This window comes from Ambystoma mexicanum, chromosome 6q (genome assembly GCF_040938575.1).
Source record: "Ambystoma mexicanum isolate Mex_15411 chromosome 6q, UKY_AmexF1_1, whole genome shotgun sequence".
Lineage (NCBI taxonomy): Eukaryota > Metazoa > Chordata > Amphibia > Caudata > Ambystomatidae > Ambystoma > Ambystoma mexicanum.
This window is the reverse complement of record NC_090937.1, coordinates 1,671,571,577-1,671,592,668: the sequence shown is the minus strand read 5'-3', so window position 1 is coordinate 1,671,592,668 and position 21,092 is coordinate 1,671,571,577. Positions and strand designations below refer to the sequence as shown.

At 45.4% G+C, this 21,092-nt stretch overlaps 1 protein-coding gene across 2 annotated transcripts in view; it reads left to right on the top strand.

Moving 5' to 3' along the window:
- The window catches only part of LOC138517030 (zinc finger protein 850-like), a 79,215-nt gene extending 68,242 nt beyond the window's left edge, over positions 1-10,973 (top strand). For both annotated transcript variants that reach the window (XM_069632540.1, XM_069632541.1), the window contains exon 2: positions 896-10,973. In XM_069632540.1, the coding sequence (XP_069488641.1) occupies positions 1,512-3,359 (1,848 nt within the window). In that variant the 5' untranslated portion in view covers positions 896-1,511 and the 3' untranslated portion in view covers positions 3,360-10,973. The remainder of the gene's footprint in view (positions 1-895) is intronic.
- Positions 10,974-21,092: the final 10,119 nt, after the last annotated feature.

The following is a 21,092-nucleotide window of genomic DNA, read 5'->3' as shown; positions in this document are numbered from 1 at the left end:
TTAAAATATGGGAGTATTTTGAACTGAAGGAGAAGTCCCTTCCGGCTATGTGAAGTCCTTAAAGCGACTAGTCAAGTGGACCTAATGAGTAATAAGGTGAGAAAGAGAACGGCACAAAGAAAGTCCCGGAGGGATAGAATTTAGAGTTTGACATCTGAGAGCATAGAGTGGGAGAATTGCTTGGTAATCTACAGCTACACAAATCGTAGCCAATGGTGATGTTGGCATGGGGTAACCAATGGAAATTAAGATTCTTAAAAAGAACAAAGAGCTCTTTCAAATCTGAAAACATTAGAAACCATTGTCAGTTTCTGTTCACAAGTAAAGTGGCTGGATGTACATCTCCAAGATGTAAAAAGAGTGGCCCGACAAAAGTTTCACTCTTGAGAGAATAGATTATCTGATTTTTGGAACAGATTATTCAGTAATTCTAATTGAAATACATTACCACAAAGTAAAAAAAAAAATAGGAATCAAAAGAAGAGGGTTACTGGAACTTCCATTGACCTATTTTGATTGTCTTTTATTTTAGTGGATTGTGACTAATTATTTTGCTTAGCCCATAGTTATGTTTGACTCTTGGGGAGTAAGATTGTGTTATGTATGTATGCATAGAATTAAGGTGGTTAGTGCCCTTGTATGGCTGTCTAGTGGCTTGCAACTTGACATTTTGCACCCGAGTACTCTACCCTCCCAAAAATCCTTTGTGTGGGATTCAGGAAGTGGAAGGATATCTAGATTTGGTCCTTTCTGTGGGAAATGTGAAGAAGAAATGTTTCTATCATGAACATTTCTGGGGAAAATATGCGAGTGGGCAGGATTGATTAGTATTCAAATGAATGTAATCTCAAAAATGTTCACACACTAATAGTTCTTTATTTTGTCTTTCTAACAGCGCTGGCAGCCATACACATTAAGAAGATTCAGACTGTTTTTGAAGACTGCACGATCGGCCTAAATTCAGTTTCCTTTTTAAAAGCAACTGTTGACCTGTGTTAGAGTGGATAAAAGCTGAAGGCACTCCATGTTCTTTGCTGAAGTAACAGAGGAGATAAATGTAGCTCATTTAATACATCACTGACAATAGACACAACAATAAGACAAAGGGTCCCAGAGGAGTAAACAAGAGGAAAAGCAGCCTGTTGTGTTATCCCACGTGGGCCAGAGCTGTGAAAAGCGTTTGAGGCGTGCTTGCCTGTGATGCAGAGGTGAAAATTCAGACGTTTTATTACAATACCATGCATCTGAATGTGAGCCAGGTTTCAGCTGACTGTCATACAAACCTAATTCAGAACAATATAGCGAAGTGTTTCACAGCAGCAATTGCACTAGTACTTAGAGACCTGAACCTTAGCTAAATTTTGAAAATGCATTGAAGAATTTCAGTGGCTTATCAGAGCTGTCTAAAGCAAATGAATTCGAAGGTAGACGGCAAGTATTTGCCTAGTGAACTTGTCTGCGACTTGTGTACCTAGAAAGGAGCGGATCAGCGATCAACCACCAGAGTAAAGATGTACACGTGTAATCAGTGTGGGGAATCTTTAGATTCGGCATCATCCCTCCTCGAGCACCAAGAGGCACATAAGAAAGCAAAGCCATTTGCATGTAATGAATGTGACAAATCTTTCCAGCGCTCCGCACATCTTCTAAGGCACCAACAAACACACAGCGACGATAAACCGTATGTATGTAATCAATGTGGTAAAAGTTGCAGGGTGTCGTCCGATCTCATCAGGCATCAGCAAACGCACACTGGAGAAAGGCCCTACAAATGCAACGAATGTGGAGAGAGTTTCTGTCACACATCCAGCCTCTTCAGGCACCAGTTCACACATGGAGGAGACAGGCCGTTTAAATGTACAGAATGTGGGAAGGGCTTCGTCCAGTCATCGGACTTATGGAAACATCAACTAATGCACACTGGAGAAAAACCATTTGCATGCACTGAATGTGGGAAGAGATTTGCACGTTCTACGTACCTTCGAACGCATCAACTAGTCCACATGGAAAAGCCACCACACATATGTGGTGAGTGTGGCAAGTGTTTCAGTCAGTCCTCCACTTTAATCAAACACCAACTGCGGCACACGCAAGATAAATCCTACATATGTGGTGAATGTGGAAAGAGTTTCAACAAATCACATACCCTTATTATGCACAGCCGAATACATAAAAGTGAGAAAACATATACATGCATTAAGTGTGGCGAGAGTTTTAGTCAATCCAAGGCTTTTGTTGCCCACAAACGAATACACAAAGGAGAAAAGCCATACACGTGCAATGAATGTGGGAAAGGTTTTAGACGGCTTCAAAGTTTAAGTGTACATCAACGAAAACATACAGGTGAGAAGCCACATAAATGTGCAGAGTGTGGGAAAAGTTTTGGGCGGTCAACCACATTGGTTAAACACCAATTTCTACACACAGGAAAGAAACCATATACATGTGAGGAATGCGGAAAGGGTTTCATTCAGTCAACTGCATTTAGGAAACATCAACAGTCGCATTTAAGGAAAGCACTGCATGCATGCGATGTATGTGGGAAGAATTTCCGTCATTCAGCAACCCTGCTTTCACACCAGCGTGTGCACACTGGTGAGAAACCATTTTCTTGTAATGAATGTGGAAAATCCTTCCGCCTATCACAAGCACTCATCCTGCACCAGCGTTTGCACACAGGAGAGAAACCGTACACATGTACTGAATGCGGAAAGGGTTTCACTCAGTCATCAATACTGATGAGACACAAGCGAATACACACAGGAGAGAATCCATTTTCATGCAAACTGTGTGTGAAGAGCTTCAATCGATCAAATACATTAGTAAAACATATGAGAACACACACTGGTGAGAGGCCCTATGCATGTACTGAATGTGGAAAAAGTTTCACTGTGTCATCAGCACTGGTAAGACATAGGCGAATTCATACAGGGGAGAAGCCAAAGACCTGTAACGTGTGCAGGAAAAGTTTCATTGATGCATGTGCTCTAATGACACACAAACGTCTACATAATGGAGATAAACCACATGAGTGCAGTTATTGTGGACGGTGTTTTGCACAATCATCGGTACTTATGAGGCACATACCAATACATACTGGGGAGAGACCATATCCATGCCCTATGTGTGAGAAGAGCTTCAATCGGGCGAGTACAGTCCAAAAACATATGCGAACACACACAGGAGACAAACCCTATACATGTGGTGAATGTGGGAAGAGCTTCAGCGCATCTTCAACGCTGGCCAAACATAAGCGCATTCATACAGGAGAGAAACCACAGACCTGTAACGAGTGTGGGAAGAAATGTATTGACATGAACGCTCTACTCAAACATAAATGCCTGTGTACAAGCGAGTAGCTGTACAGATGTAGGAAACATTTCACTCTCAGCTGCGTTGTGCACTGAAGTAGAGACACACTGGTAAGACGTCCTTTAAACATTATTTATTTGGGACAGCTTGCAGTTAGCAGCCTTGACTGTTAACCAGCAGAGAGGTAGCTTGGATCTTCCATGAAGTTTGCGCTGATTATCCCATTGAAGCAGAATTGTGTCACACTTAAGAATGCCTAAGACTGTAAAACAAAGTGAACAGAGGAGCCCATTATTACGAGGACAGTGATCAATGTTCAAGTTAACCTGAATAAGCGCGTCTCGATTCCCATTGAAGACCTTTTGAACCTACTTAACAAAAATGTTGCGGTAAAGGCAAAAAAACAACCTCTAATGGTCATTAACATCCTTTCTCCTAAAACATATGGACCAGTCTTTGTGTGTGGATAACTTAGACTACATCTGTAGACGATCGAACCATTTAAAACAATAGGAATAGGAAGTCCACCTCAATTCCAGTCCAAGCTGAGGTTTAAGAATATTTTCTCAACTGTCCAAGGTTGAGCAACTCCGTATTTAGGAAAATTCAGATGGAGAAAGTAGATATTATAGCTGAATAATGGCAGTACATTTGATTGCATTCTAAATAGTTTAGACACGGTATAAAGAAGAAAACACTGATGCAGGTTGATGGAGGGAGATCCAGAGGATGTTGCAACTCATAGAAAGCATCAAAAGAGTTTAGTTACTGGACAGAAAGCAGTAACATTAATAAATAAGGGCAATTTATCAGTATCAAAAAGGTTTCCAGCAGTTAAGAGAATGTAATAAACACTTTCGAATTGGTTGGCAAGTGTTCTGAAGTGGTGGACAGACAAGGGGATATTTACTTCTGGCGAGCACCAGTTCCTTACCCCTTGCGATGACTTCTGATTCTCCCCAAACATGCATGATGATATGTACCCTAGACACAGCAAGGATGTTCTTCTCAGAGAAGCACAGTTAGTGTCTGGTGATGACACAAGAATCCGCTGAGCAGCAGATGTCCTTTGAATCCTTGGAAGCCTTAAACATTAGCTTGACTGACTCAGAATGTTATTGCAGCTACTGTAGCAGCATCTGGGCATTTATGGTCTGCACAAGATTTACTGTGTGAGCCCAAGAGGATCTGTTGTAGCATATTCTCATGACTGTGTAATGCATTGTTTCTCTGCGAGTCCCATACCCACCTTTTTTTTCTTTGTCCAGAACCTCTATTTACTGGCTGTTATTTCTGAATCCCATTGAACCCTCTCAAACTTACTTAACAGTTGTGTTATCGTCTCAGTATATTATTGCACATTTGTAAAATAATTATTCTTAAATGGGAGGCCTTGTAGCTGTTTTTGTGCACTCATTGTTATACTAAGGAATAATTTGCCTGTAGCATAACTGGGGTCTCAGCCAAATCCTGCCAAGTGGAGCCGTGTTATGCCTTTGGTGTCCCTTTTCACCGCCCAGTCTAAACTTCCTACCCTGACAGATGTATTTCCTTCATTGCTGCAGATGTGTGAGGGGCATATGAACTCATTACCCACAATAGTTGCCTGTTAACATGAAATATAGTTCACCCTCCTGTTCATTGCTTCTAATGACTTCACGTGTTTCAGTGTGTGATGCATTAATGTTAGGGCCCCCTCTGCTGTATCTGCTTCTATAGATTTACTTCTTTAGTTCTCAGTTTCACGTAGCTGTTCTTCCACAATCCTATTCATTTTAGGAAGTTTTTGCTTGGCATTACATGCTGACTCACTATTCACAACTCCTTTGCATCTTCACTCCAGTGAGTGCAAGTCGTTCTTTCTAATCCTCCTAACTTGCCCCTCTGATACTCCTTTCTGAACCAATACCCAGTCTCTCACCCTCTGAGGCACTTGGCTGATCAGAGTCATGCTCTTTTATATTCTAGCAAAGCTGGATTTTACCAATAATAATAATTTGTGTCCTTATATAGTGCTTCAGGATAGATATTTCCCGCTTCTAAGTGCTCTGGTAACTGGTGCTGTTACACCATTTTCATGGTACTCCCTTTATCAACGTTGCAGATTCATAGTTGCAGCGTGCAGGCTGCTTCTCCTGTCCTAGTTCTGCACTTTACATGTGAACTATCCCCCTCCATCCACTGTGGACTGTTTGGCTTCAGACGTGTGGTCTTTGCATCTTCTGTATAAAATCATGTGCGCCCCGAGGCCTTGGGCATGTGGCGTGTAATAAGAAATAAATAATAATTTGCCATTTATTTAGACCACCTAAAATATACAATCTTGCTTGCCGTGTTATGACCTCATTCAGTGGTGCTTGTTTCATGATTATGCAAGGTAGAGTGTATCTCAGCAGCTTTACACATGTAACATGCATGTTTCACACAGTGAAGACAGTCCACTTTCTGAGAGATCCTAGCTATGCACTTATCCACTGCCCTTCCTGCTAGTTCTGTTCCAAGCCCAGAAAGGTTAGAGATCAGTCTCCTCTTTTTCTTCCCGTGTTTTCCACTGAAGACTGAGTATCCATCATTTGTGCCTTCAGAGGGTGCTATCCTGTCAGTTGCTGGCTTTGGTGATATTTTTCAGTTTCAGCTGCTCCATAGCACCAGCCCTTCAGTGGGCTGGGGCATTAGCTGGCGTGTTCTCTGCACCCTTGCTGGAACACATCAGAATGATCCCTGGTATTCACTGTTCCTCTCTTTCCCTGCCCTTCTACATTTATTGTAAGGAGATTCTAATGTACTAGACAAGCATCTACCAAATAGGTCCTGTGCTGCCAGCAAGTCAAGGATGTTAGTTTTGCTCCGAGGCATCTGAACCGCTGGGCCAGATCCACGACCTTCTGTTATCAGCTTGCAATCCCCAGGGAAGGGAGCTATGCATTCTCCAGCTCATCTGCTGGGGAGATGACATCTCAACGTAGCTTGAACCCTAAAAGGAAGTACTCCCCAGAAAATGTATCCCTGGTGAGTGCCGACATCCAGCAACGTCCTAGGAAGCACAGATTATCCACCACTCCAAATGAGTTGCTGCTCAGAAGCTATTCTGTTACAGAATGCAATAGAAAATGCACGTATTGTGAAGTAGTTGGAGCTTATCATTAAAGTAGAAAACCTGTGCATGTAAATTGTTACTTGTGTAGGAGCTCTATAAAGCTCAAGGAATAATTGACATTGTTTGAAAGTATTAAAATCTGAAATTATCTTAGTGTTTATTTAAATTGTATGTATATCCTGGAGCGCAAGGTTACACTATGATTGCCCGGATGGAGGCATGAAACACTACCAGTAGAACCCTAGGCCAAATATTACTAACTTAATTCTCCCACATCGAGTCTGTCTCCGCGGTGGGAGCACAGTTTGCTTAGGGTGTGCACAATTCTTTCCAAAAGTATGTTTTCTGGAACATTGTAAGGAATGGGGACTATCTGTTAGTCTGCCCATCTCATAAATGATAGTCTCTGATGATTAAAAGAGACTAGCAAGGTTACACGTCGAAGCAGATGTGCCACCTGTGATGGGTAAGAAGTGTGCACATGGAATAAGTGAACACAATCCAAAGATTAGATGAGCCTATAGAAGTTACATGTCGCAGTAGCGCTGTCACCTATGCTGTGGACGAGTGGTAGCCATGGAATAAAATCATCTAAGATTTAAGAAGAATCTACCAAGGCTACACGTCGAAGCAGATTGGCCACCTGCAATAGGGAAGATGTGTGCATATGGAATAAGGGAACACGATCCAAAGATTAGATGAGCCTCATGTGGCAGTGCTGTCACCTGTGCTGGAGACGAGTGGTAGTCATGGAACAAAAGAAAATCATCTAAGATTTAGAAGAACCTACCAAGGCTACACGTCGAAGCAGATCTGCCACCTGTGATAATGACGAAGACGTGTGCACATGGAATACAGGAACACGATCCAAAGATTAGATGAGACTACATGTCGCAGTAGCACTGTCGCCTATGCTGTGGATGAGTGGTATCCATGGAATAAAATCTTCTAAGATTTAGAAAAAGCTACCCACGTCGAAGCAGATCTGCCACCTGTGATGGGGAAGAAGTGTGCACATGGAATAAGGGAACACGATTCAAATGTCAGATGGGCCGGCAGAGGTTATGTGTAATATTAGCGCTGTCACCGATTTTTGGGCAAAAGGTTTAGCCATGGAATAATAATCTTGTCTGAGAATTAGATGAGCCTCAGAGGTTACATGCAGCAATAGTGCTAACTACGATGCTGGGGGCGAAGGGTAGCCGTAGAATAATAAATCCATCGGAGGATTAAAGAGTCTACTGAGGAGACATGTAGCAGCACCATTCTCCCCCTCATGCTGAGTCGATAGCCAAAGGCCCTTGTCTTACTGATGCGTTGATGCAACAAATGTAACCTCTCACCCTTCTGCCGAGCCCGCACCAAGTATCCACCCACATGCCCCCTGACACACAATGTCTCCACAAACCCACCTCACACCCACAGACTGTTAAAAGAAGTATGGGCAACAGGCCCCTCACCCTGAAGCCTTTTTTATGTAACAGTTGCCTGCCCCTCACCGGTGTACCACCCCAGCTCACCCCAGAACACTAATCCCATGTGTGGCAATATATTCCCTTCACGATAACGAACAATAAACCATTCTCTCATGAGATCTAAGGGAATGTTTGATGAATGTGTCAACGTAATATTGTGAATAGATTAGGCACCTGGACCCATGTAGTCTCACTTTTATCGTCCAGGTCAAATGTCCAGTGATATAATTCATATATGCCAGAAGTTATAAATAATGTTCAAGGTATGTGTGACCACAAGGGCAAATGTTAGTATATATCTTCACGATTCGGACATCGCCTGACCCTGCACCCCAGCCAGATGAGCCCAGCTGACCCACGTGCTCTACAAAGTAACCAGCTCTATGCAAGCCAATCCGGGAGCACCACCCCTACAGCATGGATGCGGTCCTGTCCCCTTCCTCCGCTGACCGCAATTCAATGTATCCCATATAGCACACGTCATAGATGATGTGATTTTGTAATATAATTGCATTTTCTGATGTTTGGGCAGAGCGCTCTCGCAGTTTGCAGAGTCCTCTCTTGCCCTATTTTGACCTTAGATAACTTTACTTTTATTCTCACCCACACTTGGTCCTGGTCGCATTCCCTCCTGGGGTGTGTCCTTTATTGACTCTCATTGGGGAGTTATCACTGCATTTTTGGGGGACGCTCACTTTCGCTGGTAACAACATGTTGTCAGAGTTAAGGACTGAGCAAAGCTAAGGCACTTAATACAGCCTTCACAGTGCATTTCCATTAGCACTGTGACGGGTCCATAGATGTCACTTCTCGAAGGGGAACCCTTTTCTGTGAGGCCGCTACCCGATAGGTCCCCTGGGGTTGGTGCACAGTGGGGAGGAACTCGTGGGGAGGGACTCCTCTCTCCCCCTCTGGGGACAAATACAAACATCTAGGGTACAGCCCTTAGAAGAAAGTCATACCCACACTGTCCCCTTTTCTATTAACATATTTCTAGACCGCAGATCAATGTATTGTTGCAAGGTAGAAGACCTGAGTGTCCTTGAAAGCACTAAGATGAAGAAGAGCTATGGGAACTCAAGTAAACCAGGTACTGGGGCGGGGTGGCCCAGTAGAGTTATGATCATGAATCCTGTGAAAAAGAGGAATGACTCATACAGTGGGCCTAGACCAGGCTGGCAACATTGTATAAATATCAAAAACGGACTTCCATTGTTGTCAAGCTGGTCTGGGGTAGCAGCAGACATGGAAGCTGTAAGACGTGGGAGCATTTGTGCTGCGAAGACTGGAGGGCAGTGGACGCTGGTGGGAAGCAGAAGGCGGCTCTTCGGGATCCGAAGTCAACGGGTCCTGCAACATACAGGCGAGGCAGCGGTATGAACACTGTGAGAAGGGAGGCAACGCAGTCCCACCCTAGTACCGATACTTTAGGGAACCAAACCACACAGAGCAGACAGCCATCAAAGCCCAAAGCAGACGACCAGAGGAAGCAGGCAGAAGACCAGCTCCAGTCCAAGGAAGTGCTGCCGCCATAAATAAAGGTCTCTGAAGGTAACAGGAGGTACGAGCAAACCGGTAGGGACACAGGGAGTGCAGGAGGGTCTCCGCAGCATGCCACAAGGGTTACTCGGCCGAGAAGAAGACAAAGAAGGGTCTGGGACCCTAACAACGGAATTAAAAGGAAATCTTCCTCATTGGGGTGGTCAAATAAATCTCACTGACCACCCGAGATGGGCCGGAAAGACATGGGAAGTTACATTACAAGTTATCTTCCTCGTGGCAGTCCTTGGCAGGAGAGTGAACCAAGGGGCACGGGTGAAAAGGGAAGCAAGGGTTGTGCACCCCACACTAAATGGTCTTCACTGTGAGAAGTCTGCTTCCTATTGACAGTGCTGGGCAGATGGGTGGACCAGGTTGCAGTGCCAGGGGGTCTTTCCCACGGATTTGGTGGTTGTGGCAAATCCTATTAGGAAAAGGGAGTCATTCACCAGGTACTCAGCAACCAGGTACAATTGTTAAGAAGCTAGGGTAAGGGAGTATTCCCCCTAGTTACAATGGTGAACTGTACATTGGCCTTTCAGCCAGGGGAACAGAGTCATTCCCCTGTCTGGTTTTGTGAACTACTATTTTGGTGCTTCCAGCCAGGGGAAGGGAGTCAGGAGTCGTTCAGTGGTTTTTGGCTGGAAGAAAACCTTTGTTTGATCTATGACTGACTGTTTTAGAATCTAATAGTATAATTCTCCTGGGAATGGAACTTTGAGCTGTTAAGAATTTAGTTAGAAGTGTAAGGGACATGATGGGGGAGTCTAATTTATGGACATTCTGACGGACCCATTAGACAGAAACCTCTTTTCGAGTTGGGGAAAGCTAGGTTTTCACTTGCTTTACATTAGGCTAATAAACGTGTAGCCCCAAACATGCCACCTATCTTTCATCGCTTCCTGCACCCTTACAGCAAATATAAGCATTGTATTTGGTTATTTATATAGCGCTCGCTCCCCACTTGTGTGGCCTCAATACACTTTTTCCACAGTTGGAACGCCCTTGATGATCGTAGGCTATGTGGTTGCAAATTCTAGGGATTTTCGCTTAGAAGATGTATGTGTGCATGTTGCCGTTCTAGGACTTGGGTGGCTGGCAAGGCTCGACTAAGCAGCCCAGGAAGGTCACACATGGGTGTGTGCTGTTGAGGGTTGGAGATACATTGCTATTGTAACAAATTGCAGGAGCTCATGGCTGCACAGAATTTTTACAAAAGGTACCTGACGCAGTGGGGGATTCTCCTTTGTTGACTGCCTATGCAGATAGCCTGTTTCAAGTATTCACTACAGAGTTGTGAGGGGCGCTCTAAAAGGACAACCAAGGGGACCCAATGTGTGAAATGGTCACATGGCAGGATTTAGCAACCATGGTGTCCCCCACAAGTGTTAATCAATTTTGTTGTTGGTGGACAGCAGACAGTACGACCACCAATGGTTGCAAAGGTGTACTGCTGTACTTTTCTCATGATTCTGTTTCTTAAGAGAATGACATAGTCATTGCCTATTCTGTTTCCAATAGTGTAAATAAAGTGTGCATTCTTTGTGATGTACTCTATATATTTAGACTGCAATCATGTGGTTGGTGCTCACGACTGGTTTGACTAGTGACTTGAGATATTGCTGCTCATCGATGCCCTGCTAAATCACAAGAGTTGGCACCAAGATGTCGATGGTAGTCCGGTGTGTGGCGATTCTTCTTTCTAAGCTGTTACATGGTGGCTCTTTCTTTATGCTGTGGTTTTGTGTATAGACCCCACATACATGTATGCCCGAGGGACAGGTTGGAACTGGTCCCTGTAGATGCACCTGGCAGGGGGAAGGAATGTACCGACTGGACTGCTTTGGTGCTGCAGTGCTGTTGTTTAACTCGGCCAATATCCAGAACTGAGTCTATATACTAGTGATTTATATCCTAATGTGCAAAGGTCACCTAGACACATGGATCATGTCCTTCTGGAATCCTTTCATCAAGAGGATCAGAACCGATAGCGCAAAATAGGAAGTTAACTGTATCAACCGATGCAAAATATGGAATATACTTCCTGTAGAAGCAAAAGGAGCAGTTGAAGGAAGCAGAGGTGATGGCAGAGCAACTGCATGATGTAGAGAGGAGGAACCTTGAGATGCATGTGTACATCTGAAGGTCTGGATCTCCAGCTTGTGTTCTGACTCCCCCTTGGAAAGCAGGCATCGGAGACTGTTGAGGAAAGCTTGTAAGTAATGGAGAAATAATCTGCTTCTGTTTTCAGTCTGAAGGGGTTCTGACATCAGCGAAAAGGCCCCCAGGTGAGCAGTCTACTGAATGTAAAAAGATAGGTTGCGTCACAAGCTGGACCTTTGGCAATGTGCAGCTCTATACAAATGAAGGCTACATAGCTACAATATGCAAGTATTGTGTTCTGACTGTGACTCTTTCCCAGACTCGCAACACAGCTGGAAGCATCTTTGATTGGTGATAGGTGAACAGTTTATTAGAACCTAAGGGCCTATTTCTAACCTTGCCGGTATCGTGGTGGTAAACCCGCCAGGATACTGTCAAAGGCTGTTACCGTTTCCGGCACTCTGTCCTGCGGCACTACCACTGGATTCCGAGTGCCAGTGGTAATCCCCATTCATAGATCCCCATAGGACTCCATGAGGGGATTTGCCGTGATTACCAGCACGAGCAATACCGGTGGCGGTAATGACCTTTTTTTTTTTTTGTTCATTTATAACGCGCTTAACACCAGCAAGTGGTTTCCAAGCGTGGGATCAGGATTCAACCCTGTGTTGCGCCACGTTGCTTTGCTTTCAAGACAAACGTGATTCGTCTGAGCTATTATTCCTCCCAAAGCTCTTAACTGGAGGTAATACAGGTGCCCCGCTGGCAAACCTGTAGTCGGACCGTCCGGTAAAATGCCAGTAAAACTCGATGCCAGCACTTTTTTACCAGACCAATCAACTTGGAATAAGGCCCTAAGACTGGTGTTACAGGATGAAGGTCCTTTGTGTTAGAAATAATTGCAAAGGAGTGTGCCTGGGGAAGAACCAGGCCTAGTACAGCTGGACAATACATTCCAAGGACAGCATCCAGCCAACAGTGCATATGAAGAATAGATGCCTATGAAAACTAGGCACCATAAGGAGAATGAATGGCTAATAGAAGAACCAGGCAGCAGTGTATAAGGATAAGTGTGAGTTATCTGAAAGGGAAGGAAAGTTGCAAGTGAACACCGGACAGCGAAACAAGTGTGCAAGAGGCACGGAAAGAAAAAGGGGTGGTGCACAAAAGCTAATAAGTTAATAATCAAGAGGCGCATGTGAAGAGGAAAGTGAACTCAAAGGAAGGTGACCAGGGCACGGCAGTGCGAGAGAAGAGAAAGACCAGGTGCAAGTGTGCACATCAAAGTGACAGGGGCCAAAGATCAGAGTGGTCGCGCTTAGGAGGAGCCAAGGTTGTGTGTCAAAGGAACTGTAAGTAAAAGAAGGGCACCTCTTGACAAGTTGAATTTTGTGTTTGTAACGGAAGGGCCCTGAGCTTGGGGAAGGGAACCCTGAGAGGCCTAACAAAGGTGAACCCTTATTTGGTGAAACAAGGAGGAATAAGCTGCGGGAAGGGAACCCTGAGAAACCTTGTTGAAACTGTTATCTTTTTGCTTTGTTTGAAATTTGGAAGGATTGAAGCTTGGGGAAGGGAATTCCCAAGAACTAAAGACATTGGGAGTTGTTGGAACAGAGTGTAAGAACGTTGTGGAGAAGAGCTGATGAACAACTTCTTTTTGATTGTGATGAACTTTGAGGATTCTGACAAAGCCACACCTGGTGAGAGGACCAACTGAAACCAGCCATAGTATATATTTCTTTTTGAATCACTATTTTTTCCTTAAAGATACTTACCACATTTTATCAGAGAGTGAGGCCCAGCATAGGTTTATACACAGACTGATTTTGATTTTGGACTTTCAGACATCGACGGCCCTTAGATACCTCAGTTAAGGGAACCATCTCTTTTAGAGTTTGGGGCCAGTTAGGTACTTTTTAATGTGCACCGTTGGGAGATGTTCGGGCCACAATTATTAGCCAATATAGGTCAAGGGGAGCAGCACGCGGTATACATAATATAAACAACAATATTAGCACTAAAATGCGCTGCAGCTCCTAGACCCTTTGACTTCTATCTTTTTGTCCTGCCAGATAAAAACTTGGATGGTTTGACTCACCACAAGTTATCGTATGCAGAGACTGGTACGGGACTCTTAACCAAGTTGCACATGGGATGGACAATAGTTATAGATACAGGTAACTGATGTGACCCTACTGCACATGTTTAACTATTTGTTGCATTATCCTACGCAGCATATGTTGTAGCCACACAGGAACTATAATACCATTTATGTTCCTGTTGCAGGACACAACATGGGTGCTTATACCGCCCACAGCTTTTTCGCGCTACCTCGTGAGTGCACCTTTCCGCACAGCGGGCTTTCCCAGTATGCACTTGAGGAATAACTACCACAGGTATATTTCATCTGACTATTGGAGCATATTTTTATGAGCCCCCGTATTAATACCCAATGCTTGACACCTCCCCTTCTAATTTATTTCACAGCTTTAATCTTGAATAACTCCCAAGTAGTGGGCAACCACACAGGACTTACCGTTAATCCAATCACCGTATGATCATCAAGCCCAACTGATCTGAGACATACTGACGTCCGGATCCAGAACTAGAGATCAGAACCCTGGCAGGTAAAATAGATGCTACGTTTTGAGAACAGAACACACTACATAAGTGCCAAATAACGATAGGCACAGTCTGAGAGACTCCACTTACAATTTTATTTTATTTTTTGTATACAGGGTCCTGAATTTGATGCCCAGAAGAAGGCGGCTGAAAGTAGTTTTGGTGACCACTGAAACGTGATAACTTAAAGGACCTGTAGTCGATCATGGGTCCCCATATGTCTTAGTCTCTATTAGTTAGGAATTTCCACATTGGCAAGGCAGAGATATCTTGCATTTAAAGACCATGAAGGATGATACAATAAGTCAGATTACCAGGAGGTTGATTTACCAAGTCTCCTAATCTAAAGGTGTACCCAAGGCACTCTGGTGTCTGGTCCAGTTACCGCAGTAATAGTCGGTTTCTGGCCTTTCCCCATATAGCATGTACAGAATGTACAGCACTAACAGTACTAGAATGCACAGTCATTTGGACTAAATGTGTAATGTTCATTTGTCATGTTTACTTGTTTTATTTAAGGTTAAAAACATTGTGTGTTTTATGTGTTTGTAACACCAGTATTTATGATTCAGATCAGATGGTTTCAGCACTATTGTTTGTGGATTTTATCACTATTTTTGCTGTTTGGTCACATCTGAATTGTGTTTACCAGTGAATTGTTAATATTTTCTTTATTGCACCTGTATAAGTGATGCACTATTGAATTCATAAAAAATTAAAATAATTTCCCCCTTTTACTAAGAAGTGGGTGTGCTGCATCAGACTAATGATTCACAGACTCCTAAAAACAATGGAGCTGCGATAGTAAGTTATTCAGTTTATTCAATTGAGACTAGTACTAGGGACACACACTTTTTGCTTAATACCAGTTAGGTATTACACTACCCCAGTGTTACAGTACATAAAGGTTTTGATCCTATGACACTTGAGTCTGTGTCTCTCTTGATACCATGCCTGTCTCACAATTCCTAGGAGAAAGAGCAGGCAGCAGTGCATGTGAAGAATGGATTCCTAGGAGAGCAGTGCATGTGATGAATGCATGCCTATGAAAACAACTAGGCACCATAAGGAGAAAGAATGGCTAATAAAAGAACCAGGCAGCAGTGTGTACTGAGCATGGATTTCTAGGCGAAAGAGCAGGCAGCTGTGCATATGGAGCATGGATTCCTAGGGGAATAAGCAGGCAGCAGTGGATAGAGATGATAGATGCACAATACATGATCCAAGCAGCAGTGTATATGGAGTATAGATTCCGAGAGGAAAGAACAGGCAGCAGTGCATATGGAACATGGATGAGCATGGATTTCTAGGGGAAAGAGCAGACATCCATGTATAAGGATAAAGAAATGCCTAATACAGGAACCAAGCAGCAGTGCATATGGAGTATGGATTCCTAGGGGAAAGAGCAGGCATCTATGTATAAGGATAAACAAATGCCTGATACAGTGTTACATCTGAGGCCCCACAGGGTCTGCACGCCTCCACCTGCCCAGAAGGCTGGCATCTCTTTTCCTGCAATGCTGGCTGTTGCCTTAGAGATGTGGCATTCCTGTCTCCAGGTTACATGCATTTCGCACTGGTCACGTGACAAGACAGCTGACTTCGGCATGTCGGTGCAGGCCCCGCCTCTCGCCAAGTCCACAAAAGCGCTCTTTGCCCGTCTAACGCTGCTTCTAATTAGCGTTACTTCATTTGGAAAACAAACTTGTTACTGATACCTTGATCTCGGACTCCATATTGACTTGCTTCAGCTTATTCCTTTGACTTTGTTCAAATCATACCCTGCACCTGACCCAGACATTCCACAGACTCCTCCTGCCTAGCGTCTTCATTACCTCCCCTACTTCACTAGAGCTTCACCTTTCCGGCGGAGCCTTCCACAGTGCGCGTCCGTTCCCTGTGCACATCTCCTGGGGATATCTTCCGCACTTTGTTTTCGCTGTCCCGAGTAGCTCCAACCGGTCCGCGTTCTCTGTACCCGCCATTCCACCTGGCTCCTACTATAGGTATACAGAGTAAACAAGGTAAGCCTGTCCTTCCTCATTGCCTTCTATACTTAGCCTGTCTCGCTAACCTTCCATGGTTTGCTTCTGGTAGTCCAAGACAACTGTGTATTCAAGGGCCAACCTCACAACAGAACTCCACTGACTTTCTGGGAACTTCCCAGTATCTGCGAACCATCCTCACAACGTAACTTCAGTGACTTTTTGGGGAAATATTTTCAGAACTAACTCTCACAACAGAACTCCAGTGACTTTTGGGGACATTGTATTTTTGGATCACTACTTGTGCATTTCTGGACGCTATCCTGCTCAGTGCACCACCCTGACTCTAGCAACATCCCAGTGCCGCCCGGGGTGTTTCCCTATACTAATCTACCCATTTTATGTTTTTTCCTGTCGTTGTTTCCTTACCTGATTCCTCAGTGTCTCTCCGCTTATAGGGGAAGCTATCACAAATGAATAAGCATGGTTTTTGTATCCTAAAGTATTGGGGATAACTGATCCTTCTTCCCTGTTAGGTTGGTTATCCGTTGCTTACCATCCCACACTGGCATTCATATCCAGTCCAGGGTCTTTTCAGGTATACTCACCACTATTAGGAATACTGTATAAGGGAACCTATTTTGCTGTATTAATCAGTGTCCTTTTTTCTTTACAGCCTTGGTGTAGCGGTGTGTGTATCCCCGCTCTTTTGGGTAATCAACTCCTCTGTCTGTTATCTGAGTACAGCAAAGGGGTATATTACATTAAAGAGATCCTCAAGTTGTGGAGGCCTGGTTCTGGCTGCTTCCCATTTGGGAGGTCACTTCAGCTTGGGCTGAACATTAATCTGGAGCAGCTCCCTCTTACCTGTTGGTTTGAGGTTGGAGCCACGCACCGGCCTGTTCAGCTTGGCGGTGAGTAACATCAAGCAAGTCCCCACCACCCACCTGAGGAGCAGGAGCTCCAGGTAACCTGTGGAACAGGAGCTCCAGGTAACATCCCTGCAGGAGCAGCGGGCCTACTGAGGAAGCCGCCTGACCAGCCCACAAATTCTGCTAAGCGATGATGCCCCTGCGCTACTTTTTGCAAAAATCGCCATCCAAGCCTGTGCTTTATTGCAGATGAGAGATCATTGAAGCCTGCAAAAGTAAATCCCATATTTGCACAGTTTTGACTGAAAGGCCAACAAGGGAGCCCGTCACCACCATTAAGGTACGCAAGGTACCTAGCCACTCCAAGATGGCCTACCGATTCATGCCTGCATTCCCTTCTGCCTAATCGGGCCACCAGCAGCCTGCCGATTGGCCAACCGGCCTATTTCTATCCCCATTGGTGGCCGGCAGGCAAAGCTGGCCCACTCCCTCCAAGGCCCACGGGAGACAAAGCCATTGTCTGTTTTACGCCAGCTCAGCAGTCCCCACCACCCACCTGAGGAGCAGGAGCTCCAGGTAACCTGTGGTGCAGGTGCTCCAGGTAACGTCCCTGCAGGAGCAGCGGGCCTACTGAGGAAGCCGCCTGACCAGCCCACAAATTATGGTAAGCGCTGATGCCCCAGCGCTACTTTTTGCAAAAATCGCCATCCAAGCCTGTGCTTTATTGCAGACGAGCGATCATTAAAGCCTGCAAAAGTAAATCCCACATTTGCACAATTTTGCCTGAAAGGCCTACAAGTGAGCCCTTCACCTCCATTAAGGTACACAAGGTACCTAGCCGCTCCAAGATGGCCGACCGTATCATGCCTGTAGCCCCTTCTGCCTAGCCAGGCCACCAGCAGGCTGCCGATTGGCCACTCGGCCTATTTCCATCCCCATTGGTCGCCGGCAGGCGAAGCCGGCCCTCTCGAGACAAGGCCATCGCCTATTTTACGCCTGTTTTGCCGTGTCTGCCGTCTGCCAGCCCCCCTGGCTTTCGCACCTGACCCCATCAAAGGTAACACTGCAATTCCAGCCCAACCGCTGCTCTACAATCACTGGACTGGCTGACTACCAATCCTACCCTGTGCCTCCAAATGTTAACACCTCTCATGTGTTTTCACCCAACTGAAGTCTGTTTACTCTGCCTTACTGTCTACATGCGGGCGCTCGCCTACTCTAAGCAATTACTTTCTCTGCTGTGTGAGCGTTGATACCTAGGGACCTTCCGTCCATTAGGGATGACTCCTGCTTAATAAGGAAAGCTATCCTCCGCATGCGCAGCGCCTACATACCCAATATACATTAAACTGCACACAGCCTATAAACTCTAAGCTATCCCTCATCCCTCTGCATTGTTGCACTGACCCCTGCTGCTACAACACCTAGCCATCCCACAATAGTAAAGATGCCTCCGTCTTAACGATACTCCCACAGGAAACTCACTTGCAACCCCTAGCAGTTAAGTCGCCTAGACGACTTTACCATCAGTGCTAGTACCCTGCCGCTCGCAACCCACACCATCGCACAATAGAAAAACGCTCTCAGACTGCTCGAAAACTGTTAAATTACTGGCACCTGCCAATTCACTTTATGAAAATATTGTATTTTTACCCAATTTGTGATCGTCGAATCTAGACAGACCCTGCTGCCATATTGGCCGTTACTTGCCTGCATAGTGTACTTTTACCCAATTTGTGATGATCGAACCTAGACAGACCCTGCTGTCATTGTTTGGTACTTGCCTGCACAGTGTATTTTTACCCAATTTGTGATGGTCAAATCTAGACAGACCCTGCTGCCATATCATTTGTACCCAGCTGCCCCGCTCTTCAACAATCTACTCCGGCCGACCGAATAAGTACACTGGCCACCCAAGATGCACTAGGCAGCTACTTGCCCTGCCATCTGAATACCACACCACACATATACCTACACAATGTACCTACCAGGCATCTTCTCAGCACTGCTGAGAGTCATTCTCCACCTCATCCACCTGTCCAGCCACCCCAGCCTCACCCTTAGCTCAGCCTCCATAGGCACCACTTCCCCACTCACGATGCACCTCTCTACACCATGTAGCCTTGCTGCCAAAAACTCCAAATTACGTGCCAGGTTACCCAAACTATATGAGCCCCGAGCCAGAGACTCCATCCAGTCCAATTCAACAAATCGGACCCTACCTATGCACCCGGTCCCTCCCACCAACCGCCCCACGGACACACCCAAGCTCAGCCTAACCAATAATACGACCAAGCATAAGGCTCACAACTTAACCGCTACAACCACTCGTACTAAGTCTATCACCCCTCTCATAAGAGGCGCCTTAATTAACGCGCGATCTGTAGTAGCCCATGCCACACATATAGCAGACCTCATTCTAGCAGAAGATCTAGATTTCCTAGCTATCACTGAGTCCTGGCTCCATGCAGCTGCTGGCCCTGCTCTCTCACTAGCCATCTCTGATGACTATACTATCCTCCGAGCGGACAGAACAGAATCCAGAGGTGGAGGCCTCGCCATAATTGCCAAAGCACACCTCAACATTAGACTAGACACCACTAACCACCTCCCAACATGCAAATCTCTCACAGCTAAACTTCCCACCGCCAACTCCCAAACTATCACCATCCATCTACTCTATAGACCCCCAGAACCTCTAGGTTCCTTTGATGAAGACTTCACCACCACCCTCACCAACAACTTAAAAAACTCCTCCCAGAGCCTCCTCTTAGGAGACCTCAACCTTTGCTTCAAAGACCTCCAGGCTACCCTCATTAACAGCACCCTGTTAGAATTAGGCTTTACTCAAAGAGTATCCACCCCTACTCATAACAAAGGGAGAACCCTTGACTGGGTAGCTGACCACAACTGTGTGGCCTCCATCACAGCCAACACCGCCCAACCATGGTCCGACCACCACCTCCTCACCTTCAACCTGGAAGCCGCTAGCCCTATTACTAACAACCTTCTAGCCACAGCTATCCCTACGAGAAGTAAGAAAAACATCACAGCGGAAAAACTCATTCCCCTTATCCTCCCAACTTGGAACCAACTCTCGGCTACCTCCAACCCCCACTACCTCATAGAAAGCTACAACAATAGCATGCGCTTAGCCTTAGACTCTATCGCACCCCTAAAACTGAGTAAATGCAGGCCAAAAAAACATCTGAACTCATGGTTCTCTACCCATCTAAAAGCCCTCAGATTAGAGAAGCGCATAAAGGAACAAGCCTGGAGACAATCTCCCACAGACATCAATAAGCAGATCCTCAACTAAATAGTCTCCACTTACAAAAAGGAAATCATTATCGCTAAACAAGAATCATACAACCAGAGAATATCACAAGCCAAATCCAGTACTAAGGAACTGTTTACTCTCATAAAAGAGCTGGAAACACCTCCCCTAGTTCCAGATACATGCGTGAAAGATAAACAAGGGTGCACCAGTGTCCAAAATGCCTTGTCTAACAAAGTAGCAGGCCTTCAAATCAAAATCACCAACAAAAGAAATTCCCTAACCAACTCCACCAACCTCACTAACACTCCTACACACCCCGCACCTTGCCTCACGCCTCAGAACCAGATACTGTAACGCTCACCTGGTATCCACGGGGACGTCACACAGCATGTTCTGACCTCTTACGACCTTGAACCCTTCCCTGGAGTCTACTCGACTGGAGACTGGGCCTGAAACACAGGATTGGTAGAGTTTTAACTCCCTAATGTCTCTGGTGAGCTTGAACCCCTTCTTCCCGGGGGTCCAACCCTTCCCTTTGATCTACAGCTAACCTTGTTTCCTTGGAAAGCGTGCTCTCCGTCCTGCTTTCAGCGCAGGGGCGCATTGGTTGATGTGGGCTCGTTGCTGCCTAGTTACTTCACTGGCAAGAGTCCGACAGGTAAGTATAATGAGTCTTTTGAACAGTTCTCTAACTTCGTTCCTTTCCTTCCTTAGATGATGGCCGGTGTCCGGGGATGGCGACATGCTGCTGAGATGAGTAGCGCTGAAGCTGAGTGAGAGTGCGATGCGCAATGCGACCCTTTCGTA